The following is a 20,930-nucleotide window of genomic DNA, read 5'->3' as shown; positions in this document are numbered from 1 at the left end:
CCAATTTCGCAAGGCTCACTCATATTCTTCATATGATGATACTGCTACTCAAGACCCTCCAAGCCCAACTGCCCCTTGGGTGATGACTAACATAGCGCTTCTCCTCAATCTTCACCAGAAAGTCAATCGCAATCACAAGTGGGTGAAACGCCAGTTTGGCGCCATTGTGAAAACCCTCAATGAAACTCAAAATGTAGTGAAGAAAAATCACTATTATCTTCATGAGGTTTTTGATTGCACTTGGGCCACCTTGGCTCACCTGGAGACTCCCGGGGAACTTGAGGAAACGGAATTTAGTAAAGGCTTTGACTAGTCGTGGCCTTCAAAGAAGAAATTCAAGCCTATTCCAGTTCCTGACTCGGAGGACAGTTCGCTTTCTTCATCTCGCACTGCCGAATCAGATGAAGAACCATAGGACACTGCAACTGGTCCAAGAAAGAAGCATGTCTCCAAGGATGCTCACGCCACTACATCAACAAAGAAATGAATTTCTTCAAGGGCGTTAGTCCTCAGTTTTGTCCCTTTTCGTCACTTGATGACAAAGGGGGAGAAATCTGAGAATTAGTCTTCAACCGGGATTCACTATGGGCTTATAAACTTTATTAAGTTACAAACTCTTGGTTCTTCTGAAGTTTTTGATGTAATGAGTTGTAACTTAAGCCTGATGGTGTTCTGACTCTTTTGAACGTTTTTCCTTGCATGCTTATTCCTCAAAGTTCATTAATGCAGGCATGCTGAAATTCGTCAGACACCATTTTTCACCATGCATTTCTAATTCCTCATACTATATGTCAAATGCTTGCATGAATTGTAAGATATAGGGGGAGATCTCCATGATATAAATCATCAGTGTGCATCTGTTGTGCAAAGCAAAATCCTCAAAATATGCACATCTTCACGGGGAGTTCCTGTGTATCTTGATTTCAAATTCCTCAAACTTTGTACTTACATTCCATATTATTATCCCCATTGAAAACTTAACCTAATTGTCATCAACCACCAAAAAGGGGGAGATTGTAAGTGCATCTAGTGCCCCTTAGTAATTTTGGTGGTTTGAAGACTTATAGGTTAGGAGACTGATATGTTTGTGAGTGTATACAAGCTCTATAAGTCGCTGAGGAGTTTGAGTTATCCGATGAATATCCATGAAGACTTTGATCGTGAAGAAATTGCGATGAAATTGATATTCCTCATGAAGATATTGAAGATGAGGAATTCGGTGTGTCCTGAAGAAAACACTATGAAGACTTTGAAGCGTGAAGATTTACTCTTTTTGTTTCATTTTCTTTTCACTTGAGTCATAGGAACACCGTACTGTTAAAGGGGGTCGAGGTAAAACTACGGAATGATTTTCCACATGATGCTCAACCCAAGCCTAAATCTACCAAACCTCAAAGTGAGGAATATGATAGACATGGGGCTTTCACAGTTGAAAGTTCCGACCGTTGCCGCGAAACGCGCCACCTCACTGATCTTATCCACCCAATGATCATATTATTTAAGGGCATTTATGTCAAATCATGTCAGGATGCTACCAGGCTATAAATAGCCGCCCCCACAACCACTTACTGGTTGGCTGCTCCGAGAGAAACTGACACTTGTCATTTAGAGCAACCCAAATTCCTTAGAGTCTTCGAGAGAAAATCATCAAGTGAGGAAATACCCCAAACACCAAAGCCAAACCAAAACCCAAGTGATTGAGCATCACTGAAGAAATTGTTCATGTGTGGAACCGATGCTTTTTACCTTTGAGGACTGTGTATCCTCCAGACGGTTATGCGTCATGGTCTAGAGCATCCAGCAGTCAATTGTGGATCGTTAGGTGACCGAGTTTGTGATGGTTTGGAAGTCTGCCCCGAAGACTTACCACGAGTGTTGGGCGAGGACTGTGTGTCCTTAGCTCAAGGAGAATACGACAGGGACTGTGTGTCCCCAGATTATGTGTCCTTTTGGTTTCAATACCAAGCCGCAGCGAACGAGACGTACAACTGTCACAACAGTTGGAACTAGGTCATCAACAACTGTCTTCATCAAGCTACGGGTTCTATTTTCTCAACTCTTTCATTTCCTCAATTGTATGTTGAAGACTTTCATCTGTCTTATTTAAAGAATTTTTCTGAAGACTTTCTCTGAATTTTCTCAACCTCAAATTCTTCACTTGAGTTAATCTTCACGTGCTTACTCTGTACTTGCGAACTGTGCAAACCAAATCTCATAAATCTCATCGAGTACTTTGCTATAGTCATTTTTGCACTCCTAATCATGTACTATTTCTGTTGCACTTAGTTCATGATTGAGGACTTTCCTCACAAGGAATTTCCTCAGTGATGAAATTCTAAAAATCGCCTATTCACCCCCCCCCCCTCTAGTCGATATAACACACTTTCAGTTGTGTAGGTCTTATCAGCGTCTAGTTCCGGATACTTGCTTGGGTTGGCGGTTTCTTTCCCCCGACATGCTCTCTCGTAATGGATGTGGTTCTGTCGTCCGTGCACAAGTCAGGGGGAATAAACACCCATGTTTGTGTACCCTGACAGAAGCCCCCAAGCCTGAGCCATACGTGCCACTAGGCATGTTGGGTTAGGCTCCCTCTATGCACGGACACGCGTCAAGAAATTGTTGTCCTCCCGACCCACGTCCAACCTGTGCATTTACTGCAGGTCGTGGGGCTGTTGAACAGTAGTCGTTGGGGAGTAAAAAAAGGGAACTACCAGTTGAAAGGATCGATATGGTTGACTAGAGGGGTGGTGAATAGACAACTACCAATTTTTAGCTTATCTTAACAAATTAGCGTTAGCAACAAAAGGTTCTCTATATGAACGACTAGGTGAGCAACCTATATGATGCTAACTACAAGGATAATAAGTGCAAGCAAAGAATATACCACAACAACAAGTATAAAGTAAAGGTAAGAGATAACCGCAAGTGGAACTGTGATTCAAATGGATCGTAAGGATAATAACCTTGCTCGATGATTCTCCAAAGACTTGTTGAGTTGTGATTCAAATGAGACTTGATAGAAAAAAAACAATTAGCGAAATCACCTTTAACAAGTTTTGGAGGAGGTCCTAGGTTATTAATATGCGGGGTAGGAACCGGTCCTCCATAGACCGAGGGAGGGGGAAACGAGGCAAAAGTCCCCGTTCCATTCTTGTCATGAGGGGAGCAGGTTTGACTACCTTTAACCGCTTCCTTATCGGAATTGGCCTCCGACACTGATGAGGTGGGTTTAACCACATGCAACGGGTCGGGAGAATTTCTCATCCCCTCAAGTAATTCTTTAAGCATGGATTTGACTTCGGTAGTCTCGGACGTTTTGAGTGAATCCATAGCCTCATTCAAGTCGTCCCGTGTGACCGAAACCACCTCCACGGCCTCCGACCCTTCGGGCCGAACCTCACCATCGTCAATCATACTCTTCGGGTGATGAAACCCTTAATAAAGAGACGTCGCTCTGATACCAATTGAAAGGATCGATATGGTTGACTAGAGGTGGGTGAATAGGCAACTACCAATTTTAGCTTATCTTAACAAATTAGCATTAGCAACAAAAGGTTCTCTATATGAACGACTAGATGAGCTACCTATATGATGTTAACTACAAGGATAATAAGTGCAATCAAAGAATATACCACAACAACAACAAGTACAAAGTAAAGGTAAGAGATAACCGCAAGTGGAACGGTGAAGACGAGGATGTATTACCGAAGTTCCTTCCCTTTGAAAGGAAATACGTCTCCGTTGGAGCGATGTGGAGGCACAATGCTCCCCAAGAAGCCACTAGGGCCACCGTTACGACCAGCGGTTAGGTGCCTGGTGGGAGCGATGTTGGTGACGCGACAATGGTTGCAGTAGTCGGCTTTTTCTCTGATGTGGCTACAGGATTGCCTCTTTTTGTTTGTTGTTACGAAATCGAAGCTATTATGATAGGTCATGTGGCATACAACTGTAGGTGGTCGTTCCCTTATCTTCCATGGCGCTAGCCGTGCTTGGTTTTGTCTTCGTATTTCTTCGTCAAAGTCAGAGTTCTGGCGCCGATCTTAATTAACTCCACACGGTCTCTACAGGACGGGTTGAGTCGACCATCGCCTACGATAAAGTTGGAGTCGTTTGCTCATGGTTTAAGGATGACGATGACACCTTTTAGGAAAGGAATGATGGCGATGACACATGTGCGCTGTCTCCACATGGCCCTCTTTGTTATGGTGTGCCTAAGATATCTTGTGTGTGCCACTCAGCAATTGTGATGGTTTTCGCTCGACTTTGTATAATTAGTTGGGTAATCGGGTTTTCACTCGGTTTTCCTTAATTAACCAAGCAACTTTTTTTCTTGATGAATGCATGAATAGTGTCATTTTAGAAAAAATTACATGTAAAACCAGATAAACCAAGTGGGGGCAGCGACGAAGAGTGCACAATGTGGGACGAGTGTCAAACAAAAGACAAGCAAAAACGGGAACACTCGTGTTTTTTAATTAGAAGATATCCTCCGTCCCAAAATAAGTGTCTCAAACTTATTAGAATTTTATACTAAAACTAGTATAAAGTTAAGACATTTATTTTGGAATGGAGGAAGTAGGAGAGAAGATTCATTTTTGCAGAAGAGAACGACTGTAGTAGATTAGTATGGACTGTTCAGACTTCAGAAGCAATGTTACCAGCTAGAGTGTGCAGCTCACAATACGAAACAAACTTATATACAAGTACTTGAATATGGATGGAAAACACGCAAAGAAAAGACACGCGCGCCAGCTATTCTGAACAAACAATTTGTCCTACAGTAGTTAGTCTGCATATATTTTATCAGCTGACACATGAGCAAATTTTGGGACCTGTTACAGTACAGCCCGAGAAAGTATCTCCATTTGCTCACACAATCTACAGCACATGCAACGACTAAATAGAACTGGCGAATACAAACATGTGATATGAAGTTAATGCAAGATTGCAAGAATAAACAGGGAAGTGGAAAAGCAATTTACAAATGGAGGAAATCTAGAAATGCGCAAACAACACGAAGCAAGATTGTCATCCCATCACATGTTGGCACATTGGGCAATACAAAACAGAAAGCAAACTTGTATTAGCTATCATTGAGTATATGTATCTGTACAGGGGCATGTTCTATTATTGTTTTGTGCCACTGACTAGCCTTGCTGTAATCAAGGAACATCTACAAATATGTGCCTTTATCACCAGCAGACTCCTTTGAGAGTCCGTCTCATCAATCATGGTGTTAGTAAGAAACTCATGGCTATGTCAAGCCAGGGGATGAAGGCTGCTTGAAGCTAGAACCACTTGCTTTACTGGAGGATGTGATTGCCCTATCCTTGGAGACAGTATTGCATAAAACCAACTCGGAAGAATTCGACTGCTGATTATTTTCAGTATGGGCAGGTCTGGCCCATATTTTGATTAGTCCCTCACGGCAAATAGTGACGACTGATTCAGTGCTGAACACCACACCAGACAGGGGATCTGCATGTACTCGGTGGGCGACAAGAGGTGAAAGCTTCGGCACGTCTCGCATTCTAGGAGAAGGTTGAAGAATACCTGTTGGAGGGCATGCACTGTCCCAGTGTGCAGAAGGGCTCCCACTGCTAAATGTTGGTGAACCACCTGAAGGATGACGCAGTGGAACAACAATCTCATCCATTGCCAAATCCCACAAAAGCAATTGGGTATCCTAACAGTATGCCACAGTGGCAATTGATATCAGTAGTCAACCACGTTGGAAAAAACAAATTGCAAAAACACTGGCCAATTTATCTGATAGCACTATTCATATAATAAGCTGATAACGGATCACCAATTTCTGACAAAAATCGATGTGATCTTGGTAGAGGCTAGGGTTCTACCAGGTCTCGGACGTAGGTTGTAGGGGTGGAAGTGCGGGCTGCGAGGTTGGGGACGCCGGCGCCGGCGGTTGGGCGCCGGCGCGGCGTGAGAGAGAGAGAGAGAGGCGGCTAGGGTTTGGGGCTCTCGTCTCCTGAGGGAGACGACAACAGAATATACTGTTTATTGTCTGATTAATATCGAAGGGGTACATGTGTTTATAAAGGAGGACAGCCTCCACTAAACCCTAGATAACTTGGACTCTAATATAACTTGGACTTCTAAGATAGGTAAGATAACTTGGGCTAAGCCCGTAATTAACCCTGCCCATTGGGCCTCCTCCGTTGGTACGTTGTACCGGTCATAACATCTCTCCCCGCCTTCTCAAACAGCTCGTCCTCGAGCTGAACATCTGGAAACTGCTGGCGGAAATCGTCGAGCTTCTCCCAAGTCGCTTCCTCCTCTGGCAGGCCGGTCCATTGTACCAAGACATGCCAGACGCCGCGACGCTGCTGCACCTGTAGCACCTTCGCCACCTGTGCGGAAGCTGGAAGGAGGCGGCCATCCGAAGTAGGAGGAAGGGCCGGCGTCGCTGCAGGAGGGTCCCCGCGGTAGGCCTTCAGTAAGCCGACATGGAAGACGTCGTGGAGGCGAGAACCAGCTGGCAGCTCCAAGCGGTATGCGAGTGTGCCGACACGCTCCAGCACACGAAAGGGACCGGCGTAGCGAGGTCCCAATTTGCGCTTGGAGCGCGGGTCCAGAGACTGCGTGGTCCTGTGGAGGAGGCGTAGCCACACCCAATCGCCCACCGCGAACTCCGCCTCGCGATGATGAGCATCGTAGTACTTCCGAGCCAGATGTTGTGCTTGGAGAAGACGCTGGCGTGCCTCAGCCAGAATGTCGTCGCGGGTGCGGAGTAAGTCGCCCGCCGTCTCGGACCGAGCCGTCCCAGGCTCGTAAGGGAGCATCGCCGGAGGTGGGCGCCCGTAGACCACCTCAAAAGGCGTGGTGCGCAGGGCGGAGTGATAGGAGGTGTTGTAGCAGTACTCCGCCCACGCCAACCAGTCCACCCAAGCTCGTGGACGATCACCAGTAACACAGCGCAGGTACATGGCGATCACCTTGTTGACCACCTCGGATTGGCCGTCTGTCTGAGGGTGGAACGCCGTGCTCATGCGGAGCTTCACGCCCGCCAGTCGAAAGAGATCCCGCCAGACATGTCCCGTGAACACGGAATCACGATCGCTGACGATGGACGACGGAAAACCGTGGAGGCGGATGATGCCGTCGAAGAAGGCCCGCGCCACGGAGGCGGCTGTATATGGATGACCCAGGGCGATGAAGTGCGCGTACTTGGAGAAGCGGTCAACCACCGTGAGGATGACGGATTTGCCGCCCACCTTGGGAAGGCCCTCGATGAAGTCCATGGAAATATCCGCCCACACCTGGGAGGGTACATCCAGCGGCTGCAGTAGACCCGCGGGTCGTAGTGTCTCCGTCTTGTTCTGCTGGCACGTCACGCACGACCGCACCCAGTCGCGGACCATCGCGCCATCACCGGGGATGTAAAAATCAGCACGGAGACGATGGAGAGTCTTCTGCACGCCCTCGTGCCCTGCAGAGTGCGCCAAGGTCAGGACCTGGTGGCGCAAGTCGCCATGGTCGGGCACGAAGATGCGGCGGCCATGTAGGAGTAGCCCCTCGTCCAAGCGCCAGGGCGCGTCCAGCTCGCCGGCGTCAAGGCGCTGGCGCAGGCCCTGGGCGTCCACGGCCGTCGAAGTTGCCCGGCGAATGTCGTTGATGAAGGCGAAAGATGGCCCGGAGCGAATGCACATGATAGTGCCAGCCATGGCGACGTCGTCCGCGACATCCTCAGTGTCGCGGCGGGACAAGGCGTCGGCGACCGTGTTGAGACGGCCGGGGCGGTACTCAACAGTGAAGTCGAAGCCAAAGAGCTTGCTGATCCACTGGTGTTGCGGAACTGTGGAGAGGCGCTGGTCCAGCAAGAACTTGAGGCTGTAGTGGTCCGTGCGCACACGGAATGACCGGCCCCAAAGATAAGGCCGCCAGTGGCGCACCGCCTGAACCAGCCCAATAAGCTCGCGCTCGTAGGCCGCGAGCTTGTGATGGCGAGCGACGAAGGGGCGGCTGAAGAAGGCGATCGGTCCCTCGCCCTGGTGAAGGACGGCGCCGAAGCCGATGCCAGAGGCGTCGCAGTCCACGATGAACGGCATATCAAAGTCCGGCATCTGGAGGACGGGTCCCGTCGTGAGCGCCTGCTGGAGAGCGTCGAATGCCGTAGTCGCCTCCTCGTCCCAGGAGAAGGCGTCGCGTCGAAGGAGACGCGTCAGTGGCGCGGCGATGAGGCCGAAGTCCCGGATGTACTTCCGGTAGTAGCCGGCGAGGCCCAAGAAGCCGCGGAGCGCCCGCGGTGACCGCGGGATCGGCCACGCGGCGACGGCGGCGACCTTGTCCGCGTCCATCGCTACCCCGTCCGCCGAGATGACGTGCCCCAGGTACGCGACGGAGGTCGTGCCGAACGAGCACTTCGAGCGCTTGAGGTGAAGACGATGCGCTCGAAGCTCGTTGAAGATGATGGCCACATGTTGTAGATGCTCCGCCCTAGATGCACTGTAGATGAGAATGTCATCAAAGAAAACAAGCACAAAGCGGCGCAAGTATGGGCTGAGCACGTCGTTCATCAGGGCCTGGAAGGTCGCCGGCGCGTTGGAGAGGCCGAACGGCATCACCAGGAACTCGAAGTGGCCATGGTGAGTGCGGAACACCGTCTTCTCGATGTCGTCAGGGTGCATGCGCACCTGATGGTAGCCCGAGCGAAGGTCGAACTAGGTGAAGAAGCGCACTCCGTGTAGCTCGTCCAAGAGCTCATCCACGACGGGGATGGGGAACTTGTCCTTGGACGTTAGGGCGTTGAGGGCGCGGTAGTCGATGCAGAAGCGCCATGTGCCGTCGGACTTGCGCACAAGGAGCACCGGGGCGGAGAACGGCGATGTCGAAATCCGGATGATGCCCTGCGCGAGCATGACCACCACCTGACGCTCGAGCTCGTCTTTCTGCAGCTGAGGGTACCGGTACGGACGCACGGCTACAGGTGCCGTGTCCGGCAGCAGGTGGATGCGGTGGTCACAGGGCCGCACGGGAGGGAGGCCCTGTGGCTCGTCGAAGATGTCGCTGTGCTGCTGCAGGAGGTCGGCCAGGAGGGGATGCGCCTCGTCCAGTGCGGACGCCATCAACTGGAGCTGTGGAGTCACGGCGCCGGAGCCGCCGATGCCTGTCCACTGAACGCGACGGCCGCCCTCGCGCCAGAAGATGAGGGACAGCACATCGAGGTCCCAAAGGATGGGGCCGAGAGTGGACAGGAAGTCGATGCCGAGGATTAAGTCGTAGCAGCCCAGGTCGATGCCGACGCAGTCGATGGAGAACGGCTCGTCGCCGATGAGGACGGGAACCTGCCGCGCCACCCCCTGGCAAGCAAGGCGGTCCCCGTTGGCGACGGTGACGCTGAACTTCTCCGAGCCCGCCGGTTGGAGTGCGAGGCGGCGCATGGCGTCCCCGGACAGGAAGTTGTGCGTCGAACCCGTGTCCACGAGCGCGGTTAGACGCTCCCCGTTGATCGTCACCGGAAGCAGCATCGTCTTTGCCGTCTTGATGCCAGCCATGGCATGAAGGGAGACGACGAAGGCGGTCGCGTCGACCGGCCCGTAGGTCGTGACACCGGCCTCGGAGAGTGTGGTGGCGTCGAGCTCCGCGATGAGGGCCTCCACCTCCGCGTCGTCGACGGTCTCCAAGTAGAACAGGCGGGCGCATGTATGACCTGACGCATACGGCTCGTCGCAGTTGAAGCACAGGCCCTTGCGGCGCCGCTCGAGCTGCTCGGCCAACGGCAAGCGCCGGAAGGTGCGTGTCGGCGCGGGGGCAGCCGTCGTAGCGGCCGGCAGGGCGGGGCGTGTCGGGGTGGCGGCCGCCGGGGCGGGGCGGGTCGGGGAACGCGTGTCGCGGCCCGGGAACGCCTGCTGCAGGGCGTTGGCGCGCTGCTCGTACGCGCGTGCGTAATACATGGCCGTCTGCAGGTCCTGGGGGTCGCGCATCTCGACGTCGATGCGGATGTGGTCGGGAAGGCCGCCGACGAAGAGCTCGGCGCGTTGGCGAGCCGTGACGTCAGGCGCATGGCAGGCCAACGTCTGGAAGCGGTCCGCGAAGTCCTGCACCGAGATGGTGAAGGGAAGGCGACCGAGCTCGGCCAAGCGGCTCCCACGTATGGGGGGCCGAACCGGAGGAGACACAGGTCGCGAAAGCGCTCCCATGAAGGCATCCCGCCCTCGTCCTGCTCGAGGGCGTAGTACCAAGTCTGGGCGGCGTCACGGAGGTGGTAGGAGGCGATCCACGTGCGGTCGGACGCCATGGTCCGCTGCCCCCTGAAAAACTGGTCGCACTGATTGAGCCAGTTCAGGGGGTCGACGGTGCCGTCGTAGGTGGCGAACTCCAGCTTGGTGAAGCGGGGTGGCTGTTGCACGTGTGGCGAGGCCGCGTAGGTGCCCTCGTGACGGCCCAGCGCGGCGGAAGGAGAGTGTTGCGGCACCACGGAGCTCCCGGCGTACGGATCAGTGTACCCGCCGAACCCTCCGAAGATGGGGGCGGGTGGCTGCAACACCGTCGGCTGTAGTGGCGCCGTCGTGTAGGTCGGCGTGTCCATCCACGTCGGTAGCGGGGACGGCGACGGCGGCGGCGACCACCGGACCTGGGTGATCGGCAGGCCCTGGGGCACGACAGTCGCCGGGGGCGATGGCGCAAAGGGCGCCGCCGGCGGAGGCGGTGGTGGCGGGGTTGCGTACGGAGCCTGGAGGAGAGTCCGGAGGTTCGAGACCGCCAGGTTGAGGTCGCGGATCGCCGAGGACATCTCCGCCGGGGAGAGGACGGGAGCGGGTTCGGCCGCCAGGGCCGCGGGACCGGAGGCGGCCGGGCCTGAGGTGGCCGGCGGCGGTGAGTGGTGCGGCGTCGGCTGCTGCTGTGAGGTGGCGGGGAAGGCGGTGGTGGCGGCGGCGGTGGTGGTGGGAAGGTCCGACAAACTCATCGAACCCAAGCTACCTGATACCAAATTGGTAGAGGCTAGGGTTCTACCAGGTCTCGGACGTAGGTTGTAGGGGTGGAAGTGCGGGCTGCGAGGTTGGGGACGCCGGCGCCGGCGGTTGGGCGCCGTCGCGGCGTGAGAGAGAGAGAGAGGCGGCTAGGGTTTGGGGCTCTCGTCTCCTGAGGGAGACGACAACAGAATATACTGTTTATTGTCTGATTAATATCGAAGGGGTACATGTGTTTATAAAGGAGGACAGCCTCCACTAAACCCTAGATAACTTGGACTCTAATATAACTTGGACTTCTAAGATAGGTAAGATAACTTGGGCTAAGCCCGTAATTAACCCTGCCCATTGGGCCTCCTCCGTTGGTACGTTGTACCGGTCATAACAGATCTTCTAAATAAAAACATGATGAGGTAAAACGACTCAATAGTTAAGTTCATGCATCGAAAATATTGGTGAAATCACACAAAGGAAAAAGCAGCATGAGCAGTGTAATTTCTGGAGAAATTTGCATATTCAGTTCAATGCCCTGCGGTAAGCATGAGACTGAACAGCAAGGAACATTCAAACAGTTCATTAACTGAAGATCTCTCAGTAATTTAGTAGGCGGGGAAGAAATTGAGAAGTTAAGTATTTTAAGGTACCCCCAGATTACTCTTATTTGTATTAAGTTACAAAGATCAGACAGGCATGCATCGGTTTATCTCTACTACCTAAAAAGATGCAAGGCTCCGTCTCCCATCTTACGTCATCCAACTCCCCACGTCGACCGCACTGCCCCTCCAACATGTTTTTTCCTACGTCCGTACTCCCTCTCCCGTCCCTGGTTTTCTTGATCCCCTGACATCCCACAGCATAGGAGCACAAACCCATCTTTGATCGAAGCGGAACCCTAACCCTAGCATTATGGAGGCCCCTCCACCGCTGCTCAATAGCAGGAGATGAGTGCCTTTCTTAATTGCTTCATCATCTCTACGGTTTTGACGTTTCTACTGCTGTTATTCGCACTTTAAATAAATATGCTTTCATTTGGTTTGTGAGTTGTGACACTTGCGCTCTAGTGCTTGGTTTGAAAATTGTTTTTGGAACGATTCCTCTGAATAGACTGCTTATGCTTGCATTTATACATGTACGCGTAACTTCATTAAAAATGGGATCTACTATTCTCATATGTGGTTAAATACCACATGACAGGAATTTGCAGAGGCAACTTGGGGAAAAGATTGACATGCATGTGGCGTTGACAAATGCCATCGCACATAATGCAGAGCTGATACTTAAATCTACCGTAATAAAGCGAAGCTACAAATAAGGTGAGCAGCAGCATGCTTGACATGTACATACAATATTAATTTGTTGGTTCTTGCCGTGCCACAAGATTATGTGGATGTGTAGCGTATGTGTTTGTTGAATTGTGTGATCCAAACACACATACAAGGGAAGAAGTTATAGGGAATTTGCTAGTTGGGAAACAGTGATTTCCCTATAAAAAAAATAGGGAAATGGGATATGGAGAAGATTTGACACTTCTAGGATAGGGGTCTACTAGAGATGCCCTTACAATGTCATTGTACTTTCCCATACCTACGATTTGTGCATGTATCTAAAAGGAGTTTGAACATATGATTCATGCCCATCTCTACAGGGAGTCTGGACAGAGGTGTCGAGCTTCAATCAAGAAGGCACAGAGGTGATTTAACCAGTGGAGGAAGGAGTGATTTAACATTAAAAAGGTAAACAGTGGTGGTGGCAGAAGTGATTTAATGTAAAAAAAATCAACAATACTCACTGATGTTTCCTAAAGGTATACGTTAGACACGATTAGTGTTAAGCAACTAGAATATGCTAGCCCCCATTGCAAAGCACAGACAATTCCCCTGATGTTCTCTAAAGGTATATGATAAGAACGATTAGTGTTAAACAACTAGAATATGCTTGACCCTGTTGCAAAGCACAGACAATTACCTAGTCTTATTAAAGATGACTAATACTCTGTCCGTACCAAAATACCGTTTTTTGTACACTAAACTAGACTAGAAAAACGTCTTATATTTTGGTACGGTGGTAGTACATATTTTTCATGGATATGCCATAAAAGGTGAAGCTATAATTCAACAGAATCAACTTCAGATACCTGACCAACGGAACCAAAACGATACACCGCATTTTCTCCCGTTCCATCAGAATTTGGTGGGGACCAATATGGATCAAAAGCAACTCCACTAACCTGTTTACCAAAAAATTACTCATGTCTTCAAATTACAACTTCTGAAAGCAAACGTTAAGACATTGAAAAGGCCTCAAGGGAAATTGAATTAATACCCAAGAATTATGCCCTTCACCCCATGCAACAGTCTTCCTGTCGTCCATGCTCCATACCTGCACAAGATCATCTTCGCCACCTGTCAATAGATATTTGCCATCCGAGCTGTAAAAGCAGACCAGTCAAACTAGGTCAGAAACTAGGCCATACTCATTTCTTCATTATTCTCGACTGATACACCGAAATAAATATTCATAATTGACAAACCCATAGAAATGTGAGAACAAATAGAATATAGGAATCAGAGATCAGAGAACCCATAAGATGGTAGAGTGACGCTTCAATGCATAGCTCACTGCATACACAATAGAACCCATAAGATTTTTTTGGAATTTTTTAGTATTTCTTTTTATTTTTTTCGTCAGCGGGAGCATCTGAGCCCGTGCTCAGAAGCGAATTACTCCATATGCTACCTTTATTCGATATCATCAAGGAAACTACAACAATTTGGATGCTAGTAAACCCAGGCAGGTTTTAGAGTTTGAAGTACTTTAAACTAAGAGTAATAAATAGAAAAGCATTCCACACAAACATCAGCATACAAAATCCATAGAGTAAACTGCATAAGTATGGCTAAGAATTACTTGCAGGGCAGCCAACCATAAAACTAACCGGGAGAAAACATGGCAAACACATACAGAAGACATCGAATCACTCAAATTGTAATAAAGGTACCTCCAGGTGCAACACAAGAGAGCGCCATAATAACTTTTGCCACCAAATATTAGCTGTTCCTTTGAAAAGTCAAACACTCTCAAATAACCTACATATGGTTCATTGATATTAGTTCAGCCTGAAATGTAGAATGGTGGACTTTCTGAGGAGTAAAAACTTCTCTAGTGTGGGTCTAGGATAAAGGAAGTACCATCTCGCCCAACCGTCGCCAAGTATGCCCCATCTGGAGAAAAGGAAATTGCATTGATTGAACCATGACAAACATGCCACCTGGCAATTGGGTTACTCTGTAATGTTTTTCAAATAAGAGCAGCAATTTAGTATAGGGATCTGCCGTCCCAACAAGCATAAACCCATAAAATACATAATAAAATGGTCAAACAAACACATTAAAAATCATGGAAGCGCGTGATTGACTGCTAGTTCTTTTAGTTTCGACACTGGGGACTAATTAAGAAAATAAAATTCTACAGATTTACATATTTGTTTTGCCTACTACATCCATAAACTTTGTGAGTTTCTTGGAACATTACATTGTACACTTTCTCTATTCTGGATGTAGGCTCCCCTGGGCACCACCTAATTTTCCTTAAAATATATTCAACAATATTCATTGTCACAGATTCTGCAGGGAGAAACAAGCCCAATGGCCTGATGTAAACTCATGTACCCAATATTATGAGAGAATCATTTGCAAGATACCAAAAATCATAGGTTAACGGAACTACCGACCAGATCCCAATATTTACTGTACAATGTATATGGTGAGCTTACTGGTATGTGTTAGGAAGTATTAGTATTAGTCTAGGAGTCCTTATTAGTCTATTAGTATTAGTCTAGGAGTCCTTATTAGTCTATGTTTACTTTCCTTGCACCTCAAGTCATGTGTAATATATATATGCCCCTTGGGCCTTCAATATAGACAAGTTGCTTTCCTAACATGGTATTAGAGCCTAGGTTTAGGTCTCCGGACGCCGCAACTCGTCCTCGCGATACAATTTTTTTTTCCCGTTCCTGCTCCAGCCGCCGTTCCTGGTCGCTGGATCTCGTCGCTGCTCGTCCCGCGCCTCCCCTCCCTCGACCTCCGCAGCTTCCGCGCCGTCTACGCCGCGGCCGCCACCTTTGCCTCGGCCGGCGGCCGCCGCCTCCAGCCTCCTCCCTCCCCAGTCCGCCCAGATCGAGGCGGCCCCAGATCTGTCTGGGCCGGCAAACCCCCAGTCCAGGCGGCCAAGCCCGTGCGGCAAGAGCTGCAGGACTTCGCGAGCGGCGCGGAGCATGCGGCCTCCGTCAAGACAGACCGGCACAACGCGACCTCCCTCGCCAGGGCCCTGTACACCGCGAACGTCATGCCCGCATGGCGGCATCATCCAAATCGACCCGGGCATCCACTACTGTGGCTTCGTCAACCCAGGGCATCCAGATCGATCCAGGTCAACGACCGCCGCCCCGTTCAGGCTTCGTCAGCCCCACCCGCATGTGCTCCTCCTGGCTGGCTGCTGCTCTGTTCCCGCTGCACCCCATGTTGCCTGCTGGTGCTAGCTGCTACTCGCTACCACCTGGTGTTGACTGCTGCTACGTGGTGCTACCTGTTGCTAGCTGCTTACGTGCTGCTACTGCTAGCTACTTTCTGCTGCTACTTCGCAGCTTAGCTTAAAAAAAAAGTACAATGTCTTCTGCATACACGATGGATTTTACATCTTTGTGTCGTGTATGCTTCCTAGCTTTTAGCTTTCTTGTTTTCCGCTGCGTCCACCAAATCCGTTGATATTTTGTGTTTTCTCATGCCATGTGAGTCCACCATACCTTAGTCCGTCAGCCTTTCTCCGGTCCTGATCCTTTCTATACAACTTTTGTGGCTTATTTGCCCTTGTTGTTTTCTATAGGATTTTCTGGACTTCTTTTGCATTGTCGATCTACGTCCATCGTGCCTTAACCGCCGAGCTTCTTTCGCCGTCGGTTGTCATGGACTATGATTTTCTGCACAATGCTTTATTCTCTTGATGTGCCATCTTCTTTTAACAACCCATCTTCTCTTGATACTTATGTTGTATCTTCAAGTGATGCGGTGTCTTCCTCTGATGTGTCATCTCTTCGGTGTCTTCCTCTTGATGTGCCATCTTCTTTTGACAACCCATCTTCTCTTGATACTTATCTTGTATCTTCAAGTGATGCGGTGTCTACCTCTGATGTGCCATCTCTTCGTTATCTCCTTCGGCGACTCGACAAGTTTGAAGACTCTTCATGCTACGACGACACTCTCAAGACGCGGATTTGGATTATCATTTTTTTTTAGTATTACACTTCTTCAAATGCAATGCTATTGCATACGCTTTGCATTTGAGGGGGGGTGTTAGGAAGTATTAGTATTAGTCTAGGAGTCCTTATTAGTCTATTAGTATTAGTCTGGGAGTCCTTATTAGTCTATGTTTACTTTCCTTGCACCTCAAGTCATGTGTAATATATATATGCCCCTTGGGCCTTCAATATAGACAAGTTGCTTTCCTAACAGTATGATGGTACATGTTGCAATATGCCAGTAGAGTTCTAAAGTTGTACTAAAGCTGCAACAGTGAATATGATCGGAGGGAGTAACATTGTTTGCAAGTAGACACTAGCAAGGGAACACTGCATAGGTTGGAGCCAGTTTGGAGATTACCATTTTCTATTACTCACCCAAAGCATAAAGAAAAACTTCCACTTCTGAGGAACTAATTTATGTCTACTCTGGGTAAATAAGCATGCATGGGAAATCAGAATGTTAGAAGCCATTTTAAATGGTGAGCTCTCTTAAACAGTTCAGATTTGTCTGCCTTGCCTAGGATTTTCCGAATAATGGTGAATTTATACTGATAGTATCACTGTTTAACCATTTATATTATATTTCTATCCCATGCTGTACGTAAAAAAAGGAATAATAATGCTCATTGCATCAAGATATGTTTAACGTTAAGAATGGTAGACTAAAGTGACAAATTGTAGAGTACGTAACAGATGACCAAGCCACAGTTTCATGCTCACAGAGAGGGCAAAATGCACTTCTATAATAAATCAACTGATTGAACAAAAAATAATGTGGTTTAAGGAACTAATACTGAATGCCTAAAATACCTTACTCGACTTTGCATGTGAAACCACCAACTGAGCTGGATCCTTTATAGCTGGAAATGTACACTCAATGTTTCCATCTCTGCTCTGAATGTAAAGAATATACATCAGTTCAAACATCAACCCAAACATTTATAACTGCCAAATTCCATGATCATCATTGCTCACTTTATCATACACATACAAATTTCCATCAGAGTGGCTAACAACAAAGATGCCTTCACACTCTGGAACCCATGCAATAGAAGTGCAACGGCTGCAAACAATAGTACTGGGAAGTCAACAGGAGAGTTAACTAAAATTATAAGAGGGGATAAGCATCCGTATGAACCAATATGCGAATAGCACTCTTGCTTATATTGCAGCCATGCAGACTAAAGTCAGAAGCCCCCCATGGCATCCAACCCCATCAAAATAATATATTAAACCTCTGATTTCAAGAGAAATATCCATAGGAGTCAGTACAAATTTTACTCCCCCTTATCTACTTCTACAAAACCATACGGATTCATAGGTGTGCAAGTATATGCTATGGGACACCAGATGATGAACACACAAGGAAATCAGGTCGTTCTTTTGTCTCCGCAATATGATGATTTAATAGAAGACAATACCTGACAGCATAGCCAATAAATATAAAAACAATTGCCTTACCATAGATTGGTGGAGTCAAATATTGCTCAACCTGATTGTTTCAATGTCCCAAACAATGTCTATCGTGTTTTCAATTCTTTAAATGCTTCTGGAGTCCTTGTGAGGGAAGATAATTTTGTTAACTCCTATTTTTTTTTCTCGTCTATCTAATACTTAAAAACTAAACTGGGAAAAATGATGGGTTCTCGAGTAATACATCAGAGTGCTGTATTTGTATCTATGCATACATGATGAAATCTTGTAGAGTATGTTAAATCGCAAGATAGTGAAATAAACAGGCAAACAATAACATTATTAATAGGCAACACTGATTTTCAGAAAATGCAAACAACCTCCAAATATCATATATGACATGCACATGGATGCATGAATGAATAATGAAAATTAAAACATGCCTGCTGATGCTCGCTCCATCTTTATCACCCTTATTATAATGTTGGGCTGCAACAGGCTTCCTTCCAGGTTCTTGTAGCTGTTGCCTCAGTGACATTGAATAAACTGCATAATCGACACACCATAAAACACATTCCATTTTGAAGCGGAAAAACAAGCCAAGGAATACTGCACTAACCATCCCCTGATCCCATCCCAATGATCAAGTCATGCCCCTCCTTGGCCTCCGAGTCGAATGCGTGGCACAATGGGTTAGAGTTGCTAAAATGGATGGACTTTAGCGGATCCTAGTGAAATTAATCAGCTGATCAGAACCAACAGTAGAACTGCATTTAGCATGCATCAAATAAAGGATTGCAGACCTTGTCCTGGGAATTCAGGTCACTAATGAATAGTGTATCCGCAGAATTGTAGATGATGTATGCACCCTTGCCATCGTAGTTTGCTACAGCTTGAGATCCTCCAAGGCTTGTAGATGTACCAAGGGTTCCTCCCACACGGCTGCTTCCAGACACAGCACGACTGGCACCATTGCCCCCAACAAAGCTAAGTGCCCGACTACCATTCCCGGTGCCTAGCAGCCTTGCTGCCGCCGATCGCATCCCACTGCTGGAGCTTGGAGTTGATGGTGTGGAGCCTTGGCCAGTCGACCTCTCCTTCAGGTATGCCACCGTCAACTGCCACAATCAATAAACAAACTTACCATATAAAATAAGAATCCAGAAGACCGGGACAGGACAACAGGCTAACCAGTTCGGCCAATCAAAGACTAAGCTGTTGCTACAAAATGACAGAGATGAGAAGTAACAGCAACTATTAACTATAAAAAAGCATTCAAAAAATAATTGACTACAAAAGTGAGAAGACAACCAGAATTATTCAATATCAGTACTGAAATAAATAGTTAGCAGCAACCTACACTAAAACTAAAGCTGGTCATAGTGGGGAGTAACTTTATACTAGTGTCTATGTTACTACATTCATAGTGCAAAGTATCATAGGAGTAGTATCATAGATGGCTTCATTTATTAACTTGTAGACTAATTTTCTCTTGGGAAGCGGTATTTTACTATGCTACTACTCCATCACCATCTCCTTCCTCGTTTAATACTATGTCATGTCACTAATATGCCTATTTGGCATTGCATGATTATGCATGTTACTACCTATGTTACTCCATAGTAACAGAGATCCCAACGTACCAAGGAAACGCTCATGATAAGATCACTAGCTACAAGCCAACAGCACAAGAAACTGTGTAATGAAAATCTAAAACCAATCGAAATTTCATTTAAATACCACGCCGAAGCCACTCGAAATCTCAACAACTATGCAAACCCACCGAAGCCACTCCACGACGAGACAACTCAATTCCCCATGCAGAATTCCAACCTAGATCCCCATAGTTGGTGCCAGAACCGCAACGGAGTCCGCGGGTACCTGCGAGACGGTCTTCCCGCCGTGGTTGTAGTGAAGGATAGTGGCGGAGTGCGCCTTCTCGTACTGCAGCTTGTGCCTCCCCTCGGGCGTCTTGAAGTAGGTCTTCAGCCCGGCCGCCGTCGCCGCCGCGGCGCCGCCGCCAGCCCCGGCCGCCGATGACGACGAAGAATACGATGTCGCCGCCATGCTCTCGCACCGCCACCGTCCACTAACTGCCCCTCGCGATCGCCTCCCGCTGCCCCGCAGTGCTTGCAACTCTCACGGGAGACGACAAGCGGTGGATTTGGGAGAAGAGACGAAGATGAAAGAAAAGAGACGAACATATTAAAAAAAATAGAGAAAAGAAATAGCCTCCGTTCAGACCCGGCCCAGGCCTGGCACGGTTAGTTACGGGCCGGCCATGCCATGCCGGCCCGCGTGCCTCCCTGTCAGGCTCGGTACTACAGGTAAATGGACCGGCCCACGGGCATGTTTGGCCCGTGTGGCATGGTGGTTTAAAGCCAGATCCACATATATTATGAAAGTTCATGAAAGTACAAACCACCTCAAACATAATAAAAATCATATCGACCAGCGCCCTCAAGCCACGGTCGTCATCGTTGAAACCTTGAATAGATCTGAAGCAATTGACATCAAATCTTGTCGACGCGCATGCATGATGAGAAACATCCCCAAGGAGACTAGGAATCTACATTAGAGTTGTGTCAACTACGTTCACATGGACGAACTCGAGGAGGGTCAAAGTCTAAAATACAATCTTGGAAAAGAAGCGTTGCCATCCGCTTGAGCTTACATCACTTCTCCCTTATCCCGCAGGTCATATGCGCAACCAATGACACCATCCTCTCGAGCTCTCAACACTTCTCCATTATCATGTAGGTCATACACGCAACCAATGACGCCATCCGCCCGAGCTCCCGACACATCCCTTATCCCACGGGTCGTACACACAACTAACAACTTGGAGTTGTTGCTCCTCGTGAGTTTCACCTCAACCTCCCCTTGTCACGCACTAATGGCCTACAAGTGCACAGGGTATAATTGTAGCTTCTTCGAAATAAAAGTATCGATCCCACACGGAGCACATGAATCAGTCTTTGTCTCTTAAGTGGTTTAAATGACAACGCCTACAAGTTAAATGCGATCCAAAGCAAAATGGAAATGAATAAAATATAAGGTGATTGTACGAAAAGTGAATGTAAAGTGTGAAAAGTAAAATAGAGCAACGCGAGACATGAGTAGTGAATGTTGGAACCAAAATGGCTAAACCATTCCCAAGGAGTCTGGATTCCCCGCTGGTATGTGTCTACAAGACCAATGCCTAAGCATAATGCTACGCCGGATTCGTAAGCCACTTTATATGTTTCTTTTTATGAGTGAAACCAAGTGCACATATGTGCATACACGTT

At 48.3% G+C, this 20,930-nt stretch overlaps 1 protein-coding gene across 1 annotated transcript; it reads right to left on the bottom strand.

The window, feature by feature from the left end:
* Positions 1–5,063: 5,063 nt before the first annotated feature.
* Positions 5,064–19,833, bottom strand: LOC123395196 (dystrophia myotonica WD repeat-containing protein-like). The gene is made up of 11 exons (XM_045090140.1): positions 19,522–19,833; positions 18,444–18,758; positions 18,260–18,368; positions 18,084–18,186; positions 17,203–17,290; positions 17,038–17,121; positions 14,120–14,216; positions 13,930–14,017; positions 13,254–13,359; positions 13,066–13,158; positions 5,064–5,686 (listed from the first exon to the last, which is right to left on the bottom strand). The coding sequence occupies exons 1-11, from the start codon at positions 19,705–19,707 to the stop codon at positions 5,255–5,257; spliced, it is 1,701 nt and encodes a 566-aa protein (XP_044946075.1). The 5' UTR covers positions 19,708–19,833; the 3' UTR covers positions 5,064–5,254.
* Between the last annotated feature and the right edge of the window lie 1,097 nt (positions 19,834–20,930).

This window comes from Hordeum vulgare, chromosome 5H, assembly GCF_904849725.1.
Source record: "Hordeum vulgare subsp. vulgare chromosome 5H, MorexV3_pseudomolecules_assembly, whole genome shotgun sequence".
NCBI classification, from domain to species: domain Eukaryota; kingdom Viridiplantae; phylum Streptophyta; class Magnoliopsida; order Poales; family Poaceae; genus Hordeum; species Hordeum vulgare.
Note: the sequence above shows the minus strand (reverse complement) of the source record. Positions and strands in the feature narration are given on the sequence as shown.

Bases quoted from the DNA above. Each gene is read 5' to 3' on its own strand.
- LOC123395196 (XM_045090140.1), bottom strand. From the start codon at position 19,707: ATGGCGGCGACATCGTATTCTTCGTCGTCATCGGCGGCCGGGGCTGGC. The intron at 17,122-17,202 runs GTGAGCAATGAT...CTTTACATTCAG, and splicing joins ATTTGTATGTGTATGATAAA to AGCAGAGATGGAAACATTGA. The intron at 14,217-17,037 runs GTATTTTAGGCA...AAAACATTACAG, and splicing joins CACATGCAAAGTCGAGTAAG to AGTAACCCAATTGCCAGGTG.